The sequence below is a fragment of the Hibiscus syriacus genome, unplaced genomic scaffold (genome assembly GCF_006381635.1).
Source record: "Hibiscus syriacus cultivar Baekdansim isolate YM2019G1 unplaced genomic scaffold, ASM638163v2 tig00110383_pilon, whole genome shotgun sequence".
Taxonomy (NCBI): Eukaryota; Viridiplantae; Streptophyta; class Magnoliopsida; order Malvales; family Malvaceae; genus Hibiscus; species Hibiscus syriacus.
The window spans coordinates 476284-498078 of NW_024062714.1; the positions used below are offsets into that span (position 1 = coordinate 476284).

At 35.3% G+C, this 21795-nt stretch overlaps 3 protein-coding genes across 3 annotated transcripts; all 3 read right to left on the reverse strand.

Annotated features, from left to right (window-relative positions):
- Positions 1–877: 877 nt before the first annotated feature.
- On the reverse strand, positions 878–3065 carry LOC120121897 (sugar carrier protein C-like). The gene is made up of 3 exons (XM_039141182.1): positions 2770–3065; positions 1334–1895; positions 878–1239 (listed from the first exon to the last, which is right to left on the reverse strand). The coding sequence occupies exons 1-3, from the start codon at positions 2887–2889 to the stop codon at positions 878–880; spliced, it is 1044 nt and encodes a 347-aa protein (XP_038997113.1). The 5' UTR covers positions 2890–3065.
- A 6465-nt stretch (positions 3066–9530) lies between these two features.
- On the reverse strand, positions 9531–11632 carry LOC120121774 (vacuolar protein 8-like). Its single transcript, XM_039141061.1, has one exon. It carries the CDS (start codon positions 11445–11447, stop codon positions 9720–9722), a length of 1728 nt encoding a protein of 575 aa, XP_038996992.1. The 5' UTR covers positions 11448–11632; the 3' UTR covers positions 9531–9719.
- Positions 11633–16335: 4703 nt separating this feature from the next.
- Positions 16336–17364, reverse strand: LOC120121898 (F-box protein SKIP27-like). The gene is made up of 4 exons (XM_039141183.1): positions 17308–17364; positions 17012–17124; positions 16833–16908; positions 16336–16716 (listed from the first exon to the last, which is right to left on the reverse strand). Exons 1-4 carry the CDS (start codon positions 17362–17364, stop codon positions 16522–16524), a joined length of 441 nt encoding a protein of 146 aa, XP_038997114.1. The 3' UTR covers positions 16336–16521.
- Positions 17365–21795: the final 4431 nt, after the last annotated feature.

Genomic DNA, 21795 nt, shown 5'->3' on the forward strand with positions numbered 1-21795 from the left:
GCAGTCAACGGGCCAGATAAATGGTTAACAATCCATCTCAACTTTCGGTCACTGAGGTTAACGGCTATTAACATTGAGTGACTATTTTATTACAAATCGATAATATTAATGATTAATTTGTAACTTTTGAAAATTTAATGAAAAATAAAAATTTACTCAAACTTTAGTGATTATTCGTGTAGTTTATCCAAAAATTAAATTCATCTTTTTTTTTTATAATCAAAATTTCTATCTCAGCTGGAAACAAAAAGTGTCCAATATGTGTAGAATCATGTGATTGTCCTTTTTGGTCTGATCAAATTTAAAAAAAAACATCCCTTGTAATTTCTTCAAAAGAATTTTGTCTTCCTAGGTTAATGCATCCATGCCCAAATTGCTTTCAGTTTACATTTGTCACGGAAAGTAGTAATTGATTCTCCTGTAGGAATAAATAAAGATGTAGATATCTCAAGTGTTTTCTCCTTTCGTTGTGTAATAATAACTAAGTTTTTTATGATAAATTTGTGCCATTTGCCACTAGTTCTTCAATCGACTAATTTTAGTGAATGCCGTTACCATTAGAAAAATATTTCACACCAAATCATTTGTACCGTAAAATTGTTATCAGTAAACTGTTGATGGGTCCTCTTTAAATGAATTGAAAATTTATTTATATATTTGATCCAATGACGTTGAGAACCGATAGTATATACGACTGTCACATGTTAAATTTCCTAAATTTCAAAACAAAGAAAAAGCAAATTATATTTTAAAATATTAAGTGAGTTGGTTGATTCGAGTTACACATTCTTTGGACCATTGCCTCCATTAGGGTAATCATGGTCTTCGACGAATCGGGACCAATACCAGTGAGATTTCCAGACTTGGTTCATCTCTTCTATCGGTATGCCCTTCGTCTCGTCTCAGGTAAGAAGTAGTACATAAAGATGGACATCAACAAGACGAAGAGGGCGAAGAAAAGGAACAGTCCGAATTTCAGGTGGCAAAGCATGGATAAGAACACTTGAGCAACGGCGAATGTGAAGATCATGTTGACCGACACATTGACACTCTGTGCAGCTGATCGAATTTCCAATGGAAAAATTTCACTAGGCACCAACCATCCCAGGGGTTCCCAAGACCATGCGAATCCGGCTACGTAAACGCAGATGAAGAGCACCACAACAATGGCATGCCACTGGGGCAATTGACCAGGGTTTCCACTAGTTCCGAACTTAGCACCAATACAAGCCGCCACCACTGCCTGAAAATGCATCAAAAAATTAGTACGGACATAATGTTGTCGGTAACGGTTTCAACTTCACGTGAAAAATCAAGTACCAGGCAAATTAACATTTGAACTCCGTTGTTGCAACAACGTTAACAATACCAGTGATCACTGCTGACATGAGGGAAGCATCATCTCGGAAACCTATTGTGTTGAACAAAACCGGAGCATAAAACATAATGACATTGATGACAGTTAGTTGTTGGAAGAAGGGAATTAGGATGGCCATGGTTAGATGAGGCCTGTATTTCCTCTGCAACAAGTTAGTCCAAGGGTGATCAACAAGCTTCGATGCATCACTAGCAGCGACAAGATCCTTAAACTCCTCGTTGACTTCATCAACCCCTCGAATTTTCTTGAGTTTGGTCTTGGCTTCCTCGGTTGGACCACGTTCGATCATGGAGTTCGGTGTGTCCGGGAGGAGTAGGGATCCAACTGTGATGATAAGGGCAGGGACCATTGCCCCACCCAAACTAAGGCGCCAGCCCCATCTACCTTTGATCTTAGCGAAGAAATAGTTCAACACGTTGGCAATCAAGATACAAATTGTAATTGATAATTGGAAGCCAATGTTCAATGCTCCTCTATATCTGTAGGGTGCCATTTCTGAGAGGTAGAGTGGCACAGACTGTAAAAATTACAATCCAAAAAAAAAAAAAAGAAATTAGTCCAAATTAAAGTTATAATATTACCCATTTGCTTAGTAAACTGAAAGGCAGGCATCAAAGGAGTGCACAAATTGTCATTCTCGGGGACCACATGGCTTTGTCAAGTAGTCGATGTTTAATATATTGGAGTAAGAAAAAAGAAATTATTTCTTTTCAATATATCAAAGTCACGCTTGTAGAGGGAAAAAAAACATATTTGAAAGCACAATTATATATACATGTTTTGAAATATTCTTTTATTATAGAAATGATACAATAATAACATATTAAATCATTTATTTAAAATACATTTATTGCTGGCTCTCAAATTTCAAGAGACAGCTTGAAGAAGACTGGTATAGTTTCAGGGAAGAAAAAGGTCAAAACATGTAAAAAAAAGCCCAGAAGTTTTTTATGCAGTCAAATAGAATAGGAAAGCGCTTGTCTGGATCTGAAACAAGCTTTGTAAAGACATGTTTTATTGTCATTTTCCAGACCAAAAGCATTGTCTGGTCCTTTAATACGCAGAACAATACCAAGAAGAAGAAAACAAAACAGATCTGGAGAAAAAGGGCAAGGTTTCAAGGAAGAGAAAACAAAGAGACAAGTTACACGACAAGCAAAAGGAATAAACATGAACTTTTGTCACTATTTTCAAACAGCACATGTCTTCATTCTCTACGAACGACTTGCAATGAAACAAAAAATAAAAATAAAAAAATACTCGAACTTAAGAAAGTATCAAGAACCCAAAAATTAGGCATACGAATCTCTGCTCGAAACAGGGAAGAAAGCAAATCCAAACGTAAAAGTGATATCTAGAGCTTTTTGACGTCAAAGATAAAGGTTCATTACCTGATTGGCAAACCCGACACCAAAACCAAGCAACATTCTACCAACAATCAACATCCAAACAGCTTTGGCAAAGCCATCGATAAGAGCTCGGACAAAGAAGAGACAACCACCGAAAAGCATAGACAATTTCCTTCCGAGCTTACGAGTGACGGTGGCGGCTACCACGGAAGCAATCAGAGCAGCCAAATAGAGCGACGATGTTCACATCGTCAAGGTTTGGCTATCGTATTGACAATACTGATTCATCGACTTATCAGCTTCCTTCTTCTCCCACACTTTTGGGAAGAACTTTTGCAGGAATGGAGTGGTGTTTGTTTTTCAGAGGTAAAAGGTCTGCAGTATGCGGATCACATTGCATGCATCTACAGCAGAAGAGGTGGAACAAAAGTCTGCAGTCTACAAGAAGAAGATTGTTTATTTTTTAACGTCTTCAGACTGCTAAAATGAACTGAAATATAAATAAACTGATTTTTTAAACTTAAAAGAGTTTTGCAATACTGAGATTTAAATAATTTTAGTTTTACAATACTGAAATTTAAATAATCCATACAACTACAATAATAAATTATTTAAAATAAATCAATCCATATTTTAAAATAAATCAATTCATACTAATAAATTATTTAAAATAAATAAATTAATACAACTACAATAATAAATCAATCTATGCTAATAAATTATTTAAAACAAATCAATTCATATTTTAAAATAAATCAATCCATACTAATAAATTATTTAAAATAAATCAATTCATACATCTACAATAATAAATCAATCCATATTTTAAAATAAATCAATCTATTCTAATAAATTATTTAAAATAAATCAATCCATACTAATAAATTATTTAAAATAAATCAATCCATATTTTAAAATAAATCAATCTATACTAATAAATTATTTAAAATAAATCAATCCATACAACTACAATAATAAATCAATCCATATTTTAAAAATAAATTAATCACTACTAAATTATTTAAAATAAATCAATCATTTTAAAAAAACAAATCAACACTATTATTTAAAATAAATCAATCCATATTTTAAAATAATCAATCCATATAAATTTTAAAATATTTCTAAATAAATCAATTCATATTTATAATAATATTTAAATAAATATTTTATAAAATTATTTTAAAACAAATTATTTTAAAATAAATAACCTTATTAAATTATTTAAAATTATTTTAATAAATAATCATATTTTATAATTGTTCTTGAAGATGTTTGAAGACCTTTGAAGACATAAAATCATGTATGCACCAAAAAGAGTTCGTGCAGACGTTAGAAGAGCTTATGTCTTCTAAAAGACAAACGGTTTGCGAAGTTTAATGTCTGTGCGTAGTCTGCGCAGCGCAGACATAAGAGGCTTGAAGAGGTTGCACAATGAAAACAAACTAAGCCATAGTCGTCACCCCACCTGTTAAATACCCCCACAAAAAAGATTAAAAAAAACACATTGATTTCTACGAGAACCAAACAAAGAAAACTTGAGTTTTTTTATCTTCGAAATATTGCCAGAAATCCCAATATCATAACCGAAAATCAGACCCCCATGGCTGCAACAATACATGTTACGGTGACGAATGGGTTAAGATTTCCTGGTTACTCCTTCCCGTTACAGGGGCCAATTCCTCCTACAGCCGGCATTATCGATCTTTTTTACTCCAATCGTAAAGACAAAAGCAAATACACTTAAAACCAGGAAATAATGCTGAAATATAAAGAATGGAAGAAGCGATTAGAAGAAAGAGATAAACCAATGGATTTCAGAACTAAAGTGTATAAGCCAACCGAGAGTAGATGGAGAACTTAGAACCGCCGAGAGACCTTTATAAAGAGAGAAAAACACAATATTTACACAAAAAGCTATCTGTCAAAAAATAATATCTTAAAATTTAATTAAAAGTTATTAGATAATGTTTCCTATAAAATATTATATAATAATTTTTATTTAAGTGTAACAGATTAAGGTTTGGTCGGAAGAATGCTTTGAAGTGTTTGGTAAACTTTTATTAACAATAGCTAATTACAATGATCGTAATAAAGTCTAATGAGTATAATGCAACTTCTAAAAGTTTAGCGTCCAAATTAAAAGTATCTTTATATGTCCAAAATAAAACCGTCAGAATAGTTTACCCAATTATTATTATTGCCTTATCGAAGTTCGGATAATGTTGGATTTATATGTCACGTCTGCTGAAAGTCATAAAGCGGATAAATTGTGAATAAAAGGATCTTTACAGGAAACCAGCTTGTAATCCATGTGAATATCTCAAATATAGGAGCAAATTCTTCTTCTCTGTTAGAAGTTACGAGCAATACGATGATATATGTATTTCTGGCATCATATATATATTTGAGTAACTCTGGCATATTATATATTATTAAATTTATTGGTTCTTAATTATTATGTTTAATATAAAGATTATTTTATTAAGGTTATAGTATACTAATAAAATATATTTGTGAAAAATATATAGAGCAAGTAGTTAAAAGATAATTGACATATCTTTTTTTTTCTCCTTAATGACATTAAAGATAGAAAATTTTAGGGGAACGATCGCCTCAATCACCCTCGATTCATCTTTGAATGATACTTTTCTATAGCAATTCAATCAATATAGATAGATTTTAAATATTTGATTTTATATTAAACAAATATTTATTATAAAATATATAATTTAAATAATACAAATTTAAATATAATAAACATGTGCTCAAGTACTTCTGTTTTTATTCTTTGCTCTTTTTAGCAGTCAATAAAAAGAGGGGGAAAGATTCAAACAGAAAAAAAGGAGAAAACAGGAATACTGTGGGTATGATTGAGTTATTTAATAATTAATTTCTAATTCAATTATTAATTGTTATAAAAGGATCCGTCACCCGTGTACTAATGATGTTGTTAGAAAATTACATGATTTGTCACTGATGAGCGTGGAATAATTTACTTGGTTAAAAAAAGAGAGGAGAGAAATAGGAGTTTGTCCTAGAAGTCTATAAAAGACAAAAGCATTAGCAAGACGTACGCCCAGAAGAAAAGAAAGGCACCTATTTCAGATTCCATAGAAAACCAGCAACTTTTTCCGCCAATGGAGGTTTTATCATTTCTCACTTTCGATTTGCTTTGCACATAGGGTCTTCATTTGGGTAACGGTTTATGTTGAAAATCACCCACGTGACCCAAACATTGTATTGCCCTAATTGCCAACTTGAGCTAAAATTTTGAACCAATTTACCCCACCCACCATCCACGATTATGTTACTATTAAGCTATAACCCTTAAAAAATTCGTTTAATTATAAGATAATTGCTCAAACTATAAAGCTTTTCAACAATACGTATTTACACTAAATTTTTACTGATCTCATAATCTAACATTATCATTTTAGGTATTCGAACTGTAAACACCGTTTAATTTTATCCGTTAAGTGACACGTGTCACGTTACGATAATTTTAATTTTTATTTAAAATTAAAAAATTAAAATTATATATTTTTAAAAAACACAATTTTGAAATTGTCCCAAAACTCTGAAAATCTTCATTTTAACCTCTCAACTTATGTCGGTTGCCGCCTTTTGTCGTTAACGAAGCATCACCCAACCTCAATTACTCATAACGATCAATACACTTATGAAATCGCGACCGATATACGTTTTGTATTATGCGATTTCGACGACCAATCGACGACTTACGACTAAAAGAATTTAGGAAAGAGCGTAGGGGGTAGAGTTAGGTTTTATGATTTTTATGAATTTGATTTTTTTTTTTTGTAATCGGAGAGAAATCAGGGATTTTTATAAATATAATAATAATTTTAAGGTTAGTTTCAAACAAAAAAAAAAAAAAAAAAAAGAGAAAGAATAAATGAAAATCATAAACTAGAGGGAGGCGTGCAAATTGTGGGGACTGGGGACCCTCACCCTCGGCTCAGGAAGCTGGGACCTGGTAATTGAGTAGGGGGACCTGGTAATATCAAATCACACTTTTTTTTGGGGGGGTTAATTATTGTTGGTTTAAGGGGAAAATATAATTTTATTTTATGAATTGCAAATAGACAATTCATCTTCTTCAAGCATGAGAATGATTCACGTGTTTATTATCATAATTAATCTCTGTCAATGCTTCTGATACTAGGATTAATTTATTGAAACTTTTGTGCAGGACAAAAGAACATGCCGACAAAGTGCTCTTATTTAATATTCACTGTTTAATCATCCATTATAATATTTCTTTCCTCCTTGTAATACTAAAAGGTCGGTTTGTACCGATAAAACCATGATTTGAAGTTTTAAGTCGGCATTTGATAAATAAATAAATGAACGAAAGAGTTCCAAGCAAGTCGATAATAGTGGATTAAACACTCTTCCCTTTTCCATGGACAATAACCCACCGAATCATCTCCTCTCATGTTCTGTACGGGCAGATTCCCCAATGAAATACCAGTCTGCTACATGATAGCTTCCAACTCGGTTTGATTTACTCCTGAGTTGAATGACTCACTTTTAGAGCTATTCATCTGTAACCCTGAAATGGTGTTTTAAAAAAATCAACACCACTGGGGATGGTAGCCAAAGACCTTATGACAGCCACCTTGTTTTAAAGGACATGAGTGCACATTCGTGACAATAATTTCCCACCAGGAAAATAACTAATGAGGCCCCATCCAAGCCAACATAAAACTTAGGACTTGCAATGCACCTACTTATCCACGCAATAAGAATCACAGGGAAATCAAGAAGCTTCAGAATCTGCAAAATGAAACTCCAGCTGGTGGAGTCAAAAGCCTTCCTCAAGCTCACTTTCAAAGTTATCCTTGGTGACAAAGTGCTCCGACTATAACCACTGACCAACCCTTGACCTAACAATATCTTTTCCACAATATCCCTACTTTCCATAAAAGCAGCCTGATTCTTAGTAATTAACACTGGAAGAGTCTTCTTCAATTTCCTTGTAATTATCTTTGAAATGCACTTATAAATGATGGTACAGCAAGATATGGGCCGAAAGTCAGTCAAGTTCATTGGACTCGGGACTTTAGGGACCAAACCCAGAGTTGTAGAATTGAAAACAATAATCAATTCTCCCGTACTAAAAAAAATACTTGGTTTACGACCTATTCCGCAGCAAACTTGGAAGAACTTTGCATTAAAACCATCAAGACCGGACTTTTATTTCAATGTATCCAAAGCATAACCCTCCTCATCTGTAATTGGAGCAATTAACTCACTCGTCATGTCCTCTGGAGTCTGGACTCTTGGTGCCTATAAAGTCTTCCAAAACTTTATCAGAAATACAGCTAAGATTCTCATCAGTAGAGCCAAGGGCATTTATGAAGATAAGAATGGACTTGACTCCAAAAAATGGACCATTAGGAACAAAAAAAAATACTTGACCCTGGTCAAGGATTAAAAACGGAGTAGAATCTTCAATTTTGCCTCATCTGAGAATCGGTAGAATCCAATACTTTTGGGCCAATAGTTTTAACTTATCTTTTGATGTTTTATTTGTATAAAATGTTCATGACAGAATGGCCCAAATCATAGATTAGGCTTCTCGAATCGAACTCTTGCATTAGATGCAAATGGCAAGTGGAGTCGGATTTTGTCCGATGCTAAAAACTGGAGGCCGGTAAAATAAGGAAGGCGTGTGTGGGAAAATTTTGCTTGTAATAATTAAAAGCAGGAAGCAGCTTGTGGTGCACTGCGCCAGAAAAGAATGTCTGATGCCCTTCTTTTCATTCACCTAAATGACAATAAATACTTACATGTTATCTCACTTTATCAACAGTTCTTTTTGCCGATGCATTAAAATTTACATGTAGTGTGTACGTGTGACTGTGTGAGTATTTGCAGTATAGCATGATGGATTCATAATGTCTTGTTCATTGGATTTTTCCTCCTTTTGTTTTTGTTTTAAATCAAATTACCCGACATTTGTTTTCTTTTGCTTTGCCAACGAGGTTGGTTTTCTTCAAAATGGAAGCAGTCAAATCTCAAGATGAGCAATGACTTTTGGCAATGGATTCTGGTGGACATCATTGCTCATTGATTCAGCTTCTCAAAGCAATTGAAATCATCTTTCAGAACCGTAAAAAGAAACAATTCACTTGGAAGCAGCAGCAAAGTAAGTGGGCACATATGGGTCTCAAACTTCCAGCTTTGGTTCATGGTCCACTCTCCACTCTCCACTCTCCACTGGCCTAGCCAACCAAGTTGGTTAAATTCATTTGCATTAAATTTGTGTTCCCTACAAATGGTTAGGTCCCCAACATTATGCCATCAAAACCTCTTTCAGTCCAGCCGATAATCGACGTAAGCAAATGGAGTCAAAAACAGTTGTTTCTCAATTATCATGCCTAAATATCCTATCTCAACTTTGAAGCCAATACTAAAGTGATATCTGGCAATCTAATCCCTACGCTTTTATATCACAACATTAAACCGATTCTTATGAATTAAAGAAATTATGATAAGAGAGACTGTGCTGGAAAAAGGACAAGCAAATGGAGAAGGAACGTTCATCTATCACTATCCCCTCTGTCCCATAATTGCAGCTGACAAAAACTTGATTGCCACTGTTCACATGCCATTTGTGTTTTCATGCCTTCCCCATGTGCAAGCATGTCATATGCTTCCAAAATAATTTATATTAATCATTAATTATGGAAGCATATATTAACCAATGTAACTGCAATTGCATCATTAATTTTATATATGAACTGTAATTCCAAACAATAATGCCACAGTATCAATACTGGATCTATAAGAACAGCTTTTATTAGATTACTACTGATGATTACAAGTAAAACAAAAAGCTGTTTTCTTAACGAGGAGAAGGATTGAGGATGCAGTGACATTTTAAAGATTTGTAAAAACAAGTTAATGAGACTTGCAAAACACTTGTGCAGATATGCAGTAAGCAAAACCAAAAAAGAGTACATTCAAGAATGCCAGAATCCACTTAGAATACTACGAAATCTGTTGGCTGATAATTTCCTGACAAGTCTTTTTGCATCAGTAACTTCAGCTTCGGCAAGTTTTTCTATGTTCTTTAGATATCCGGAACTGGCAATTTTTCTTCTTCCACTACTGCAACTTGTCAATGACATTAATATAGAGAGTAGGAGCTTTTTGTTACCTGATATGCCTTCCTCCTGATCAAGCAACTGAAGGAGATACCCTATGTTTCGATCATCTTGAACAAATCGTTTTCGATTTCTGGGAATTGAGACCATGCTGGAGAGTGCTTCAGTTGCCATTTCTCGCACTTCATATGACTTTGCATCGAGCAATTTGATAAGCTCAGGCAAGAAACCAGCATCCCCCATTGCCTTTTTAGCATCTTCTGATGTGCCACAAAGCCTGACTGTTACCTTGAGCGCTAATTCTTGGACCGAAACCTCACCGTTGCGTAGGAAGAAGAATAGTTGATCAATGAACCCATAATTCATCAACATATTTACGCAATTCTGTGAAGAGAAACATAGCTTCTCAATTGCCCTCAATGCTACTTCTCTGGTCTTCGAAGAGGTCGATGATCTCGGATCCAAAACACGTACCAATGCACGAATTGCTCCTTCTCTAATCACCATTTGACGAACCGAGTCATCCCCGGAAGCTATATTTTGAAGGAACTCCATTGAATTTATCTGCACAATTTCTTCTCTCGATCTTGCAAGCTTGATGAACGTTGAAATGGCACCTTCTTCAACAATGAACCTCTTAATCTCTTCGACACCAACAAGATTTCTCAACAACGCACAAGCAAGACCAATTAATTCCCCTCTAAATTCACCACTTGAACATATTTTCAGAAGGGCAGTCACCCCACCATGAGCTGAAACAGACCATGCATTTTCTGAATTAACAGTCAATCTCTGAAGACACCTAGCAGCTCCTCCTTTACCCAATTCACTGCCATTATCCAGAACTCGAACCAAAGGCCCGATAATCCCAGCACCGACCAAAACCCCCTTATATAAATCAAACCCAGATAATAAAGACACAATCTTTGAAGCCTCTTCTTGAGTCTCCATCTCTGGTGAATCAAGAAAGCCTACCAGAACATTCACAAGGTCACCAACTTCAGCTACAAGTTTACCATAGCGCTCGTCTTCATCCACAACTTGGTATAAATTAACCAAGGCTTGCTTTTTCATTTCTATATCGCCTATCTTCATTCTCGTCAACAAATCTCCTATGTAAAACCTCATGTCATCTTTGCAAGCACCAAGACCAGGCCTTGAAACCACAATCGCAAAACCCTGACTCAGAATCCCGGCAGTGTACATCCCGGAAAGATTCTTTAAGTGGCCGTCAAATTTTGCAATCATCGTATCAAGGTCACTTTGCATCAAGAGCTTGCCGCTGTATGAAAGATCCACACAACTTCTTGCAAGATTGTGACACTCATTTACAGTGGCCAAGACGGAAGGGATCAAGCCAGAAAAGACTGTTGTGTTTTGGCTTGAATCACAGTTTTCGACTGCCATTAAGCAAGAACTCAATTCTTCTAGTTTCTTCCGAATAAGTAGCCATTTAACGGTGAAAACTTTGATAGAATGAGAGAGAGAAATCAAAGAAGATATAACCTCAATGGCCTGCCTGAGACTGGATTTCATTGCCGTGAAAGATTCTGTTGAGCTCTGGTTTTGCTCTTCTTCCCCCATTTTGCTGTCTTCTTTAACACAAACTTTGAAGCAAGCTTACTTCATGTTCTTTTTCAAAAGGATTTCGCTATGAAGAAAGGAATCTGAGAAGAACAGATGATCTTATCAGAAGGCGAGAGAGAAGAGAGAAAGGGCAGTGACAATATATCCGTAGTTATCGTTATGTTTGCAGCTGAAAACAAATTTCGGGACTTTTTGGAACATTGCATAACAGTGACAAGTCAATAGGATGAAGATAAGGGCATTCCTGTCACAATAGGTATGGTTAAAATGGTTTGGAATCATATTTAAAGAACTGAGAAGTGATAAACAGATGGAAGATGCATGGTTAAAGGGACAGGTGTCTGTGTGAGGGACACAAGGAGCATGAAAGCTTTAATATTTTTTGATGAGTGGGTTTTCACTGTGTAGCTCTGGGTTTTCTCTGTTTGAGAATAAAAATTTAGCAAAATCTTGGAGCAGCCATCACAATGGGACAGTAACTACTGAGTAGAAAGGGGGATTTTATTCTGCAAACAGAGCCTTATTTCTTGGGAATATAATTTTTAATTTACCAAATGACCTTAGCTGGTAACTAAAATCACGTTCCAGAGCAGGAAATCATCATAAGGTGCAGTAATTAGTACTCAATTTCACTTTTCAAGTTATTAGGTAACCGTTACTTTCAGCATATATATCATATGTAAACAACTTCATTCATACAGCACTTCATTCTCAACTGATAATTCTTTAGTTTAAACAAGGACTTTTTAAGATTAAATTGGGTCGTTGAATGACAGAGGCTTATTATATTTAATACATCATGATAGCTAATTTTAATGAACGTCGTTCTAAATCCATAAAAAAAATGAAAGAAATACTATAAACATTGCGTCTAATTCAAGTGATGGGTTGGTTTGTTGCATATTTTAAAAGGTTGGCAACATTCTCAAACTTTACGTACTCTCCTTAACCAATTAGAGCTCTCTTTTGTAATTTACAAGTGGAGCCAAAGCTTGGGCTTTACCCCCAAAAAAACACGTAAAATATGAAAGAATTTTTTTTTAAAAAAAAACGAAGAAGCAAAGTTGAGTAATAAAGACAAAGGTGAGGGATTAAGGGTTTGAGAGAGAAAAACAGAGCCCTTATGGACCACCCAATTGCTAAGGGATAGCCTTTCTATTTGGTGCAAAGAAAAAGTAGCTTTCAATTTTCTCAGCATGGAAAAGCACTCCACCACTTCAAAACCATGTGAAGGCCTTTGTTGGATGCCTTGAGGCAGCAGTCACGTACCTTTCTTCTTTTAAACCTTATTTTAGGGTTGATTAGGTTTAGGTTCTGAGAGGAACTTAAGAAAAAGCCAAAAGTAGTGTTATTGCAAAGCACTATTATGCAAAAAGAGTACCTAAAGGGTGTGTTTGATTGGGGAATGTGAGATTCTGTGAGAATGGAATCTATATTCTCTATTTGGTTGGTTAGGTATGCTATTCCCGGTAATCTTACATTACTAATAGTGAATTTTTTAGGGTATATTACCGGGAATGTCATTACCTCCCTTTCCTTAGGTATTGTTGGATTACCTACGTTTTGGACTAAAATACCCTTAAATTTTTTTTCCAAAAATATCCTTATTCTGTCATTGAATAATAAAAATTTTACGAATGCTAAATTACAAATTTATCTTTAAACTATTTTAGATTTAAAAAAAATCTATAATTAAAATTTTATATGAAGTTCAGAGGTTAAAATAAAATTTTACCCTTTCATTAAACTTTTTTATATTTTCAATTTTGTAAAAAAAAATTATATAAATTTTATGAATTTAAATTTTTAAAGAAAATATATAAATTTCCAACTTGTTAAAAAACAAATATATAATAAGGACAATTTGATCAAATATACATTCTAATAATCTTTTATTTCTTTAACCAAACACGATAATCTTACATTCCTGCTAAACCAACCAAACACAAAATACAACATTCCCAGTAATCTTATTCCCTGATAATCTTTTATTCTCACTGAAAATCTTTTATTCCTACTAGTAATCTTACATTCTGTGAACCAAACACACCCAAAGAGGATTGATCCCATTCATTAAAATGGATTAAAGTTTGTAGATAAAGAGGAATTTAGGGCAGCTGTTCTTACACACACAAAAAATAATAATAACCCTTGGAACAAGACAAATGAAATGTTTTTTTTTAGAAAAATGAATGAACCATATGATATAGCAGGTGTCAAAGTCCACACTCCAAACTAGGGATGTCGTATCACCAGACAAAATGCCTCATTATTTTGCGAGTCACGGATCAATATTTTATGAAGTCTTTACACAAGGTTTTACAACCACAAATCCTTTAGGATTGATTTGATTATCAATTAATGAAAAGAAGAAAAAGGGTCTTTGTTTTAACCAGCAAAGTGAATCAGCAAACTCCGTTAAAACCTGAATGTTGTACCCCGGCAATGGTCGATCTTCATCTCCTTTTAACAGCATAATTGGCTAAGCACATGACCTCAATCCATCACCTCTGGGACCGCGTGTTTTTCAAATCCATCGAGTACTTACATATTCACCAGCCTTAACTCGCCTAGCTACTCATTATTTGTCTACAAGATCCAATGAGCAAGTTAGGTTAACATACATAGATCGGTTTCTTAAGCTTTTTCTTACAGTTTTCGAAAAGCGTTCTTAACATACATAGATCGCATTATGGCCATTTTTGTTCATTCGTTCCGTGTGTTAGTTGGAAAGTGCTTCTCTTTCTTCCATCGTTGGAGTTGTTGTGGAGCTATACACTGCATAAAAGGCCTAAAACCCTATACCGTGTTTGATGTTTAATGCCAATGGAGGCGTTAGGTACATTACATTAATTGTGTGCTAAAAGCAAAGAGTGATGATCTTAGCACACCTTTTGAGTAGGGCACAAGGGAAAAATTCTAAACAAATGCGCCATTACAAAATACCTTTGCTTCAAAGAGAAAGGTAAAGATAACCAAAAAAGAAAAATGATCCATTAGTTAGCTAAAATAGGGTAAAAATACAGAATATGGACAATTACAAATTTGGGTTTGATGGAGACATTTGGATATGTTGACGATCATTCAAACTATTGAACGTTAACATGTTTTATTTTAAGGGTTAAAATTCTTAGCTTTCTACTCACCTATATTGCATTTCATTACTATTAAGACTGCTGAGTGTTGCATACAAGTTAATGACATAAAGCTTCGAACATCGTAATCCAATTTCAAATAACTAGATTTGAGAAAATCTCCATTAATAATGACCACGATGTGAACAAGCATGATAAAGGCCACTATAGTGAGTGGAGCCAGCGCTGGAAGCGAGCCTGCAAAGCAAAACTGGTTTGATTTCAAGTAGCTATCTGTGCCATATGGCCAGAGAGATGATGCACTGAGACCAGAAATCACGGCGATTAAGCCCTTACAACTCTTCACCGATTCATGCTTGCATCAATCCTGCTATACATGCAGAACATGACAAGTTGACCAGAATCTTTAACGTCTTTCTTTCGTATGTCCAATAATTAGCATGCTTTCCGAAACACCAGATCTTAAATTTAGCTACTATTGAAATCTTGACGAATATATTAAACTGCTGTAATGTTGATGGAATTTACAATAGAGGTTTTGTAACTTCCAGGGCAAGAAAACAATAAGCTAATGAAGGTGATTCATGAATGGGGCCGACAAAGATGGATCCCAATAGCAAAAATGGTTATCATGGTTGCTTTAAATTTGAAAGATATAGCTTACCAGAAAGTTGCTTAAACTAAGCTTTTGTCATTGTTTTATTGGATTGTTGCTCAAGAAAAAAATAAAAACATAAACGGCTTCGTTTCACCAAACCTAGAATGGAATTAATAATGGTGCTACTGCAATCAGGAATGGAAGTATCAAATTAATACCCACCAAATACAAAATCTTAGTATCCCTAAAATTCTAATGATTGCCACGAATCCAAAAGTGATGAGATCATGATATATTTTTAGCTGCTGGGCCGATTCCATTGAAATCATGTGGCCAGTGACGTGAATCGGGACCATTTGAAGCCCATCAAGACTGGGCAGAAATTCAAACATCAGGTTGTGCAATGAGAAACAGGTAATCACTAAAACGAAAGCCTTTTTGCTAGCTTTAACACTTGTATTAACTATGACTCCTTAAATACTTTCTTTTAACAATTCCACGCTTAGCTGAAATTTTGCCAAAGATATGCATGTAATTAATTTTACCAAATGAAAGGAATATATAAGACCGAGTGCTAAAAGGATAATTTATATGGAAACTTCTCAATGAATAATTTAAAAATCAATAAAGTTTTGATTGCCGAAATCAAGGCTTCCTTGATTCTAGTAGAGAACAGCTAAAATCACTTGCTTCAACTTCATCCTACACAGATTCCCAATTAATTCTCCAATAAAATCTCTAATAAATTTCTTTTACTCGACGAAGTTTTCGTCAAGATTTTGGCTCAAATTTTGTAGAAAGATTCAATGGATTTCCCACTCTTCAAGAGTTGGTTATCCCATGAAAGAGGATTTGTAATGTCTCCCATTCATTAACCAGTTCCTATATGTATGGCCTGTCATGAATCACAAGAATATAGATACATCATTGACAACAAAATGTAAATTATCTTGAGGAAACGCGATGAACATTTACTCGAATTCTCGGAGATTATAATTGAGTTATAGAACCATAATCCACAGTAAGCAAAACAGAACAAGAATCACTCTAATGAAAGTAGAAATGTTTTGTACGAGGAAGTATCTAAATTTATTATTATCACTGAAAATAACTTGTCCATTCCAATCTCAACTTTATCACACCAGAATGGGAAAGATAAGTTCCCCAAACCAAATACGCCCGAATCTGGAATTGCCCTTTCTTTCTCTCATGTACATAAAGATACTAACAAAAGCTTAAAACAACCCATATCTTCAACGATACATTTGAAGAAATAGCTTGTAAAGAATCATACCCATGTACAAAGATCCAACTACCAGATCCCCCCTTTTCAATCTACACTATTACTACTACAAGCTATATTTACAAACATTTCGTGTCAATCAAATAGTGCCACTGAAATAGCAACAAGTTTCTTCCTATTGATTGACCTGTGAGACCTCAATTGCCTTGGTGCATTTAGAGCTTCAATGTCGTCTATTTCACTTGCTTCCTCTAAATCTATGGACGTACGAAAAGCTTTCACCTTTGTTGGTGTGCTATAAGCAAAATACGACTGCTTTGCAATTACAGTCTGGGAATTGCAAAAAAAAAAGATGGGCTTTAATCAGAGTTAAAATCAGATTTAATAGTGTTCATCTATAAATGGAACAATTTACAATCCAAATTGAACAGCTTTACTATACTCACAGCTTCTCTGATTGATTTAGAAACATTAAAAAGTTGCTTCAAATCTTCATGGTCGACACCACAAATAATCCTAATTTGAAAAAAAAAGATCTCATCAATCACAGCTCGAAATCCAAAAATAGGAAGTAATAAAAAAACGAAACTTTGAACTTTTATAGGAAGTTATATAAGTACTTGCAAGAAAATCTTGAGGAAGTGATTCGAGAGCAGATTTTTCATAGTAATCATCAGCCGTCAGCATGAGTAAGTTATAAGTACATTGGTGTTGGAGAGATATGGTCGGCCAAGTCGGCTAAAAGTCGGTTAGCTTCTATCTTTTCTTTTTAACACCTTCAGTGTATTTTCGAATGTGGGTGGAGATACGGACATCTGAGTGGATGTTACTGTCTTGTTGATACTGATGGTACACGTGTAAGGTGGATATGAGCTTGATGATATTTAGTGCACGTTAGCAGTAGCCATTGCTTTGTTTGACCTTTGATACTCCAGTTTGGAGGTCCAGTGTTGACTGCTTTTCCAGATTTTTATTCATTTTAACAAGAGTCCCGCATCCATTAGGCAGCGAACACGCGTCAAGACTCAATTTCTTTAGTATATATTAATTAGTGTTGGTGGTGGTGATTAAAATAAATGAGAGAAAACAGGACATGCAGCAAAACAGAGGAAATAAGAAATGAAATATGAACAAATTTCAAACACTTGATGTTACATCAAAGCAAAATAGCTCAAAGATTCTTACCTAATAAATATTCAAAAGTCAAAGTAATTTAAAAATCAATACTAGCTTAACGAACAATAGCAGTTCATCATATACCTGTAGCGATTCCAAGTACTTTTGAGCCACGACCAAATCCCTCAATGACAGTACTACCAATGTACCAAGGTTCTGTTGGCAAAGTTCCCTCTATCCCTGAAATCATAGCATCATATTCTGATGAATATTGTTTACTAAGTCAAGGTTACTAACCTCGGTTTAAGAAGAAGATGAAGGTGTCAAGAGCTTTACAATCTTGAAATGGAGGTAGGCTCATTTTTCAGGTTGCAAATCAAGCAGAGTTTATAACTTCATTGGCATTGGTGAAAAGATGGATTTGTTCTGGAAAAGATGACACAACAACGACTGTTGGATTAAAATTCATAATTATGATCACATATTTTTAATGTATATTGTTATCATAAAATATGACATAAATTAAGTGATCAATTATGTTATAATGTCATAAGCTATTAGAAGTATCATGGAAATAAAAGTGTAGATACTATTAAAAGTATATTTATAATTTGATGAGGGACAGAGTTATAAATACAGACAATAACTGATTTTTAAATCAACTATATAAAGGGGTTATTGATCGCTTGTAAATGTATATGCTAAGGCAATCAATTTTGTGCAAGTATACACAATCGATTCAAGTAATATAGGGTAAGTGAGTTATCGTCTCCTCAGGGATTGGTCTAAAAATTTATCTTCACCACAACTAGAACTAGTTGTCACAAATTAATTCCTACTAGCTTGTCAACTTAAAAACTAATAAAACAAGAAAATATTATAATGATGATTACAGAAAAGTTTAGTCGAGACAAAATAAATATGCAAAATATTGGAATAAACTAAACAAAGACAAGTGTTGATTTAAATATAATTCAAACAACCTCACATATTCAGACTTACCACAGAGCACTTATGCTAATCTTTTGTATTGACAACAATTACTCTAAGTCTAGAATGAATTATTATGACTTATTTAAGCTGCTCGATAGGATTACTAAGTATTCTTAGACGGTTGCTATGGAAATACCACTCAGCATTTAACTACAACCCTTGGTTTGTCAGACTGTTGTTGTAGCAATACCTCTCGACGTGAACTATAGGCATTGTCTATCCTACTATAGCGTTTATCCCTTTTAGTCGATTGAAACCCGCTCCTTATCTCTAAGGTAGACAAGTTAGAACATCATCATCCCAGATCCATTCCATTGTTCATGTAGGTCTATCTTAATTCTCTCGAATCTAAGAATCACTATCTAGACAAAATGTTATATCTCGATGCTCTTACATTGCCAGACATGTTTTACCAAAACCCCAGACTATCTCTCGATGCTCTTACAGTGTCAAAGTAAAAGATTTAATCGATGAACAAAACAATCATGACCAAAAACATAATGCATCATTCATAAAATAGAAAATAATTGTCTAGGCAAACAAAGATTAACACCAAGTAAGACAGTCATAGTACTATCAAAAAGTCATCCAAGATTCAACGTTTAATAAAACCCCAAATATATAAAGAATTTAAGAACAAAAGAAGAATGACTCCCAAAATCGGGGGCTATGTCGTGACAATTCTGATCAGAGTTACGCCTGCCTTAGTGATCAGTCTCTCTCGAGACCTGATCACCGCTCAGCTACAGTCTAGGTATGGAGGACACCAAGGAAGGTCGGTTGGTAAAAGGTGGGAAAGCACTGCAGTTGCTCACTCACGCCTTAGGGAAAGTTCTTCTCTCTTCTTCTTTGCCTCCTCCTTTTGGAGGCTACGACTGGTTATTTATAGGGAAAAATCTCCTAGGGTTTTGCATGTTTGGAGATTCCTTAAATAACCGTTGATTTCTTGTCCAGGCTTAAAAAGGAAAGACGGCTGGTGGCTATCAGAATATTTAAGGCTTGCTTGCACGTGGAGGAGGTCATCCAACTGGCGTGTGACATAGGCGGTTTTGTCATACCCGCTTCAGACTCTTCAGATAAACCTTGCCTCGGCGAGATAAATATACTCCTCACGTTTTTCTCTGTTCCATTGGCCCTCGCAAATTGCGTTGTCACGACTGAAATGTTCTTCCTCTGTAAGTTTCCTGCACATACACAATGCACGCATCCCTTTCTCCTCAGCATCATTAGTTAAACCAAATAAATCTTGCCAAAGCAAAATTTATCCACCACAAGCAAATATAACCTACATGCAACTAAATGCAACTAAATTGATGTGCATGCTTTGTTTAGACGAAATTTAAGTGAAAAGACTAAGAATTGAGTCTTTTTACGGAGTTATCACACCCCAAAACTTAAGTTATTGCTTGTCCTCAAGCAATGTACAATAGCTAGAAGAAAATTAAAATGGTCATGGCAAAGCAGTGTTAAGAAAATCATATGGTTTGAGATTTTAGCCCTCAGCAAAAATAGTTTGCCTCAACATGTTCGACAGTCATATCAGTCAAGTCCCCTTCCCTAGTTAGGATTCCTTGCTATTGTGTGTGCGTGATTGTAACCAATCTATGCATAAAGGTAATTAGAAAACTTGAAGTAATTGCTTTTGGTTTGTCAAGGCATCAAATTATTTGTCAGGCTTAGTTTATACTCCTAGTTATTTATCCACTTTTTATTTCTTTTTTTTATTGGGGAGTCAGTTCATCACACCTACCGTCCCACACTCTAGGTGAAAGGGAGCATACCTTCCACCACAAGATAGTCGGGCAGAGTCATCCTGTGACTACTTTCATTCACTCATATGCCTCGGTGACTCTTAATTTATTATGGAGTTTTTTTCCTGTTTTATGCCTTTGCATAGAGGAGTGTCCCTTTTATTTTGTTTAAGCTTTAAACACTAGGGAGTTACACCTTACCCTTAAAATATTTTTAAAGTCTCGAAAAGCAAAAAGTTTTTTCCTAAAAATTTTACAAATTACCTTAAGCAGGGATAGTCTACAATCGTGTTTGTAAATTTCAAAGAATCAAGCGTAGGGTTGGTTCTCTTCCTTAGACAGTCTTAACAATAATTCTGGCCTAAACAATCAAATTATGCACTCATCATCGAATATCCCTAGTTCATTCTAAACAATAGTCTTAACTTGCTTATGTCATGACAACTAAAATTTTCAACCAATTATCATCAATTGCTTTTAACAAAGTATGAAAAAATATGGCACAATACCTCCCCCAAACTTGAGGGATGCATTGCCCTCGATGCATGAGAACTAAAACTACATGAATCTATATGCACATGCTAGAAGTAAAAAATAAAATGCAAACTTACTGTGGTGGGGTGGTTTGACTGGACACCCTAGTTCGACGTCGTTTGGGAGGAGAGTGACTCTCTGATCCCGAGTCTACTGTTTCAATCATCAAGGGTGACAGATGAAGGCTACGACATGCCGTTCGCTTGATGCACTTCTTGTTGGTCAAGGCTCGTGCTGGAGTTGGTTGCTCGATAGTAAGAGTCGGTTGTGCAGGAACTGGTGTTGAACTTTGAGTTGCTTCTGGGATTGGCATTGCTTGACGGACAGGGGACTGAATGGAACCTTGCTCGGGTTGCTTCGGGGATGGGGTGAAATCTTCATCGGAGATGAAGTTGGGAGGGGTGTCTTGACTGCTCTAGGAGGATGAGAAAGATGAGGAGATGAGGAGATGATGAACTCTTCGGTGTCGCCATGGTCTTCCTCTGGTACAGGTGAGACATGGGTGGCCAGTGTTGGCACGTCTGTGGGTACTTCTGGGGGGACATTTGATGTCGAAGCGTGGAATGTGCTGCCACCAGCATTGTATTTGAGGATGACGTTGAGGAAGGGTGACATATTAGCGGTTGTTCTTAGGAACAACTCTTTGAAATAGGCGTTGAGTAACGCGTCCCTTGCCTTGACATACTCGAAAAAAATCTTTATGTGATCCTCGAGGCGCCCTATCTTCTCACACGTTTCTCACATAGACGTAACCACTGCGGCCATTCTGGCTACGACAACATATTTTGTTCCCCTCTCCAAACCTTCGTGTAGGGCGTTATCATCGAAACTCATCAGCTCGGGTACTTTTTTCTTGGTGATACCCTCCTTGGATTTAAAGAAATTCTCAAAGGGCTCATCGGGGACCTTCTTTTTCCTGCACAGTGCGGTTATCAGGTTAGAAAACAATAAATTACCCCGATTCCTTTTAGCACACTCGTGGATTTGTTCGAAGATGAGTTCTCCAATGTCAATC

Bases quoted from the DNA above. Each gene is read 5' to 3' on its own strand.
- LOC120121897 (XM_039141182.1), bottom strand. From the start codon at position 2,889: ATGCTTTTCGGTGGTTGTCTCTTCTTTGTCCGAGCTCTTATCGATGGC. The intron at 1,896-2,769 runs GTAATGAACCTT...TAATTTTTACAG, and splicing joins GTGTCGGGTTTGCCAATCAG to TCTGTGCCACTCTACCTCTC. The intron at 1,240-1,333 runs GTTAATTTGCCT...ATTTTCAGGCAG, and splicing joins TGCAACAACGGAGTTCAAAT to TGGTGGCGGCTTGTATTGGT.
- LOC120121774 (XM_039141061.1), bottom strand. From the start codon at position 11,447: ATGGGGGAAGAAGAGCAAAACCAGAGCTCAACAGAATCTTTCACGGCA.
- LOC120121898 (XM_039141183.1), bottom strand. From the start codon at position 17,364: ATGAATAAAAATCTGGAAAAGCAGTCAACACTGGACCTCCAAACTGGA. The intron at 17,125-17,307 runs GTCAAACAAAGC...ACCGACTTTTAG, and splicing joins TCCAAACTGGAGTATCAAAG to CCGACTTGGCCGACCATATC. The intron at 16,909-17,011 runs TGCAAGTACTTA...CTTTTTTTTTCA, and splicing joins TCACTTCCTCAAGATTTTCT to AATTAGGATTATTTGTGGTG.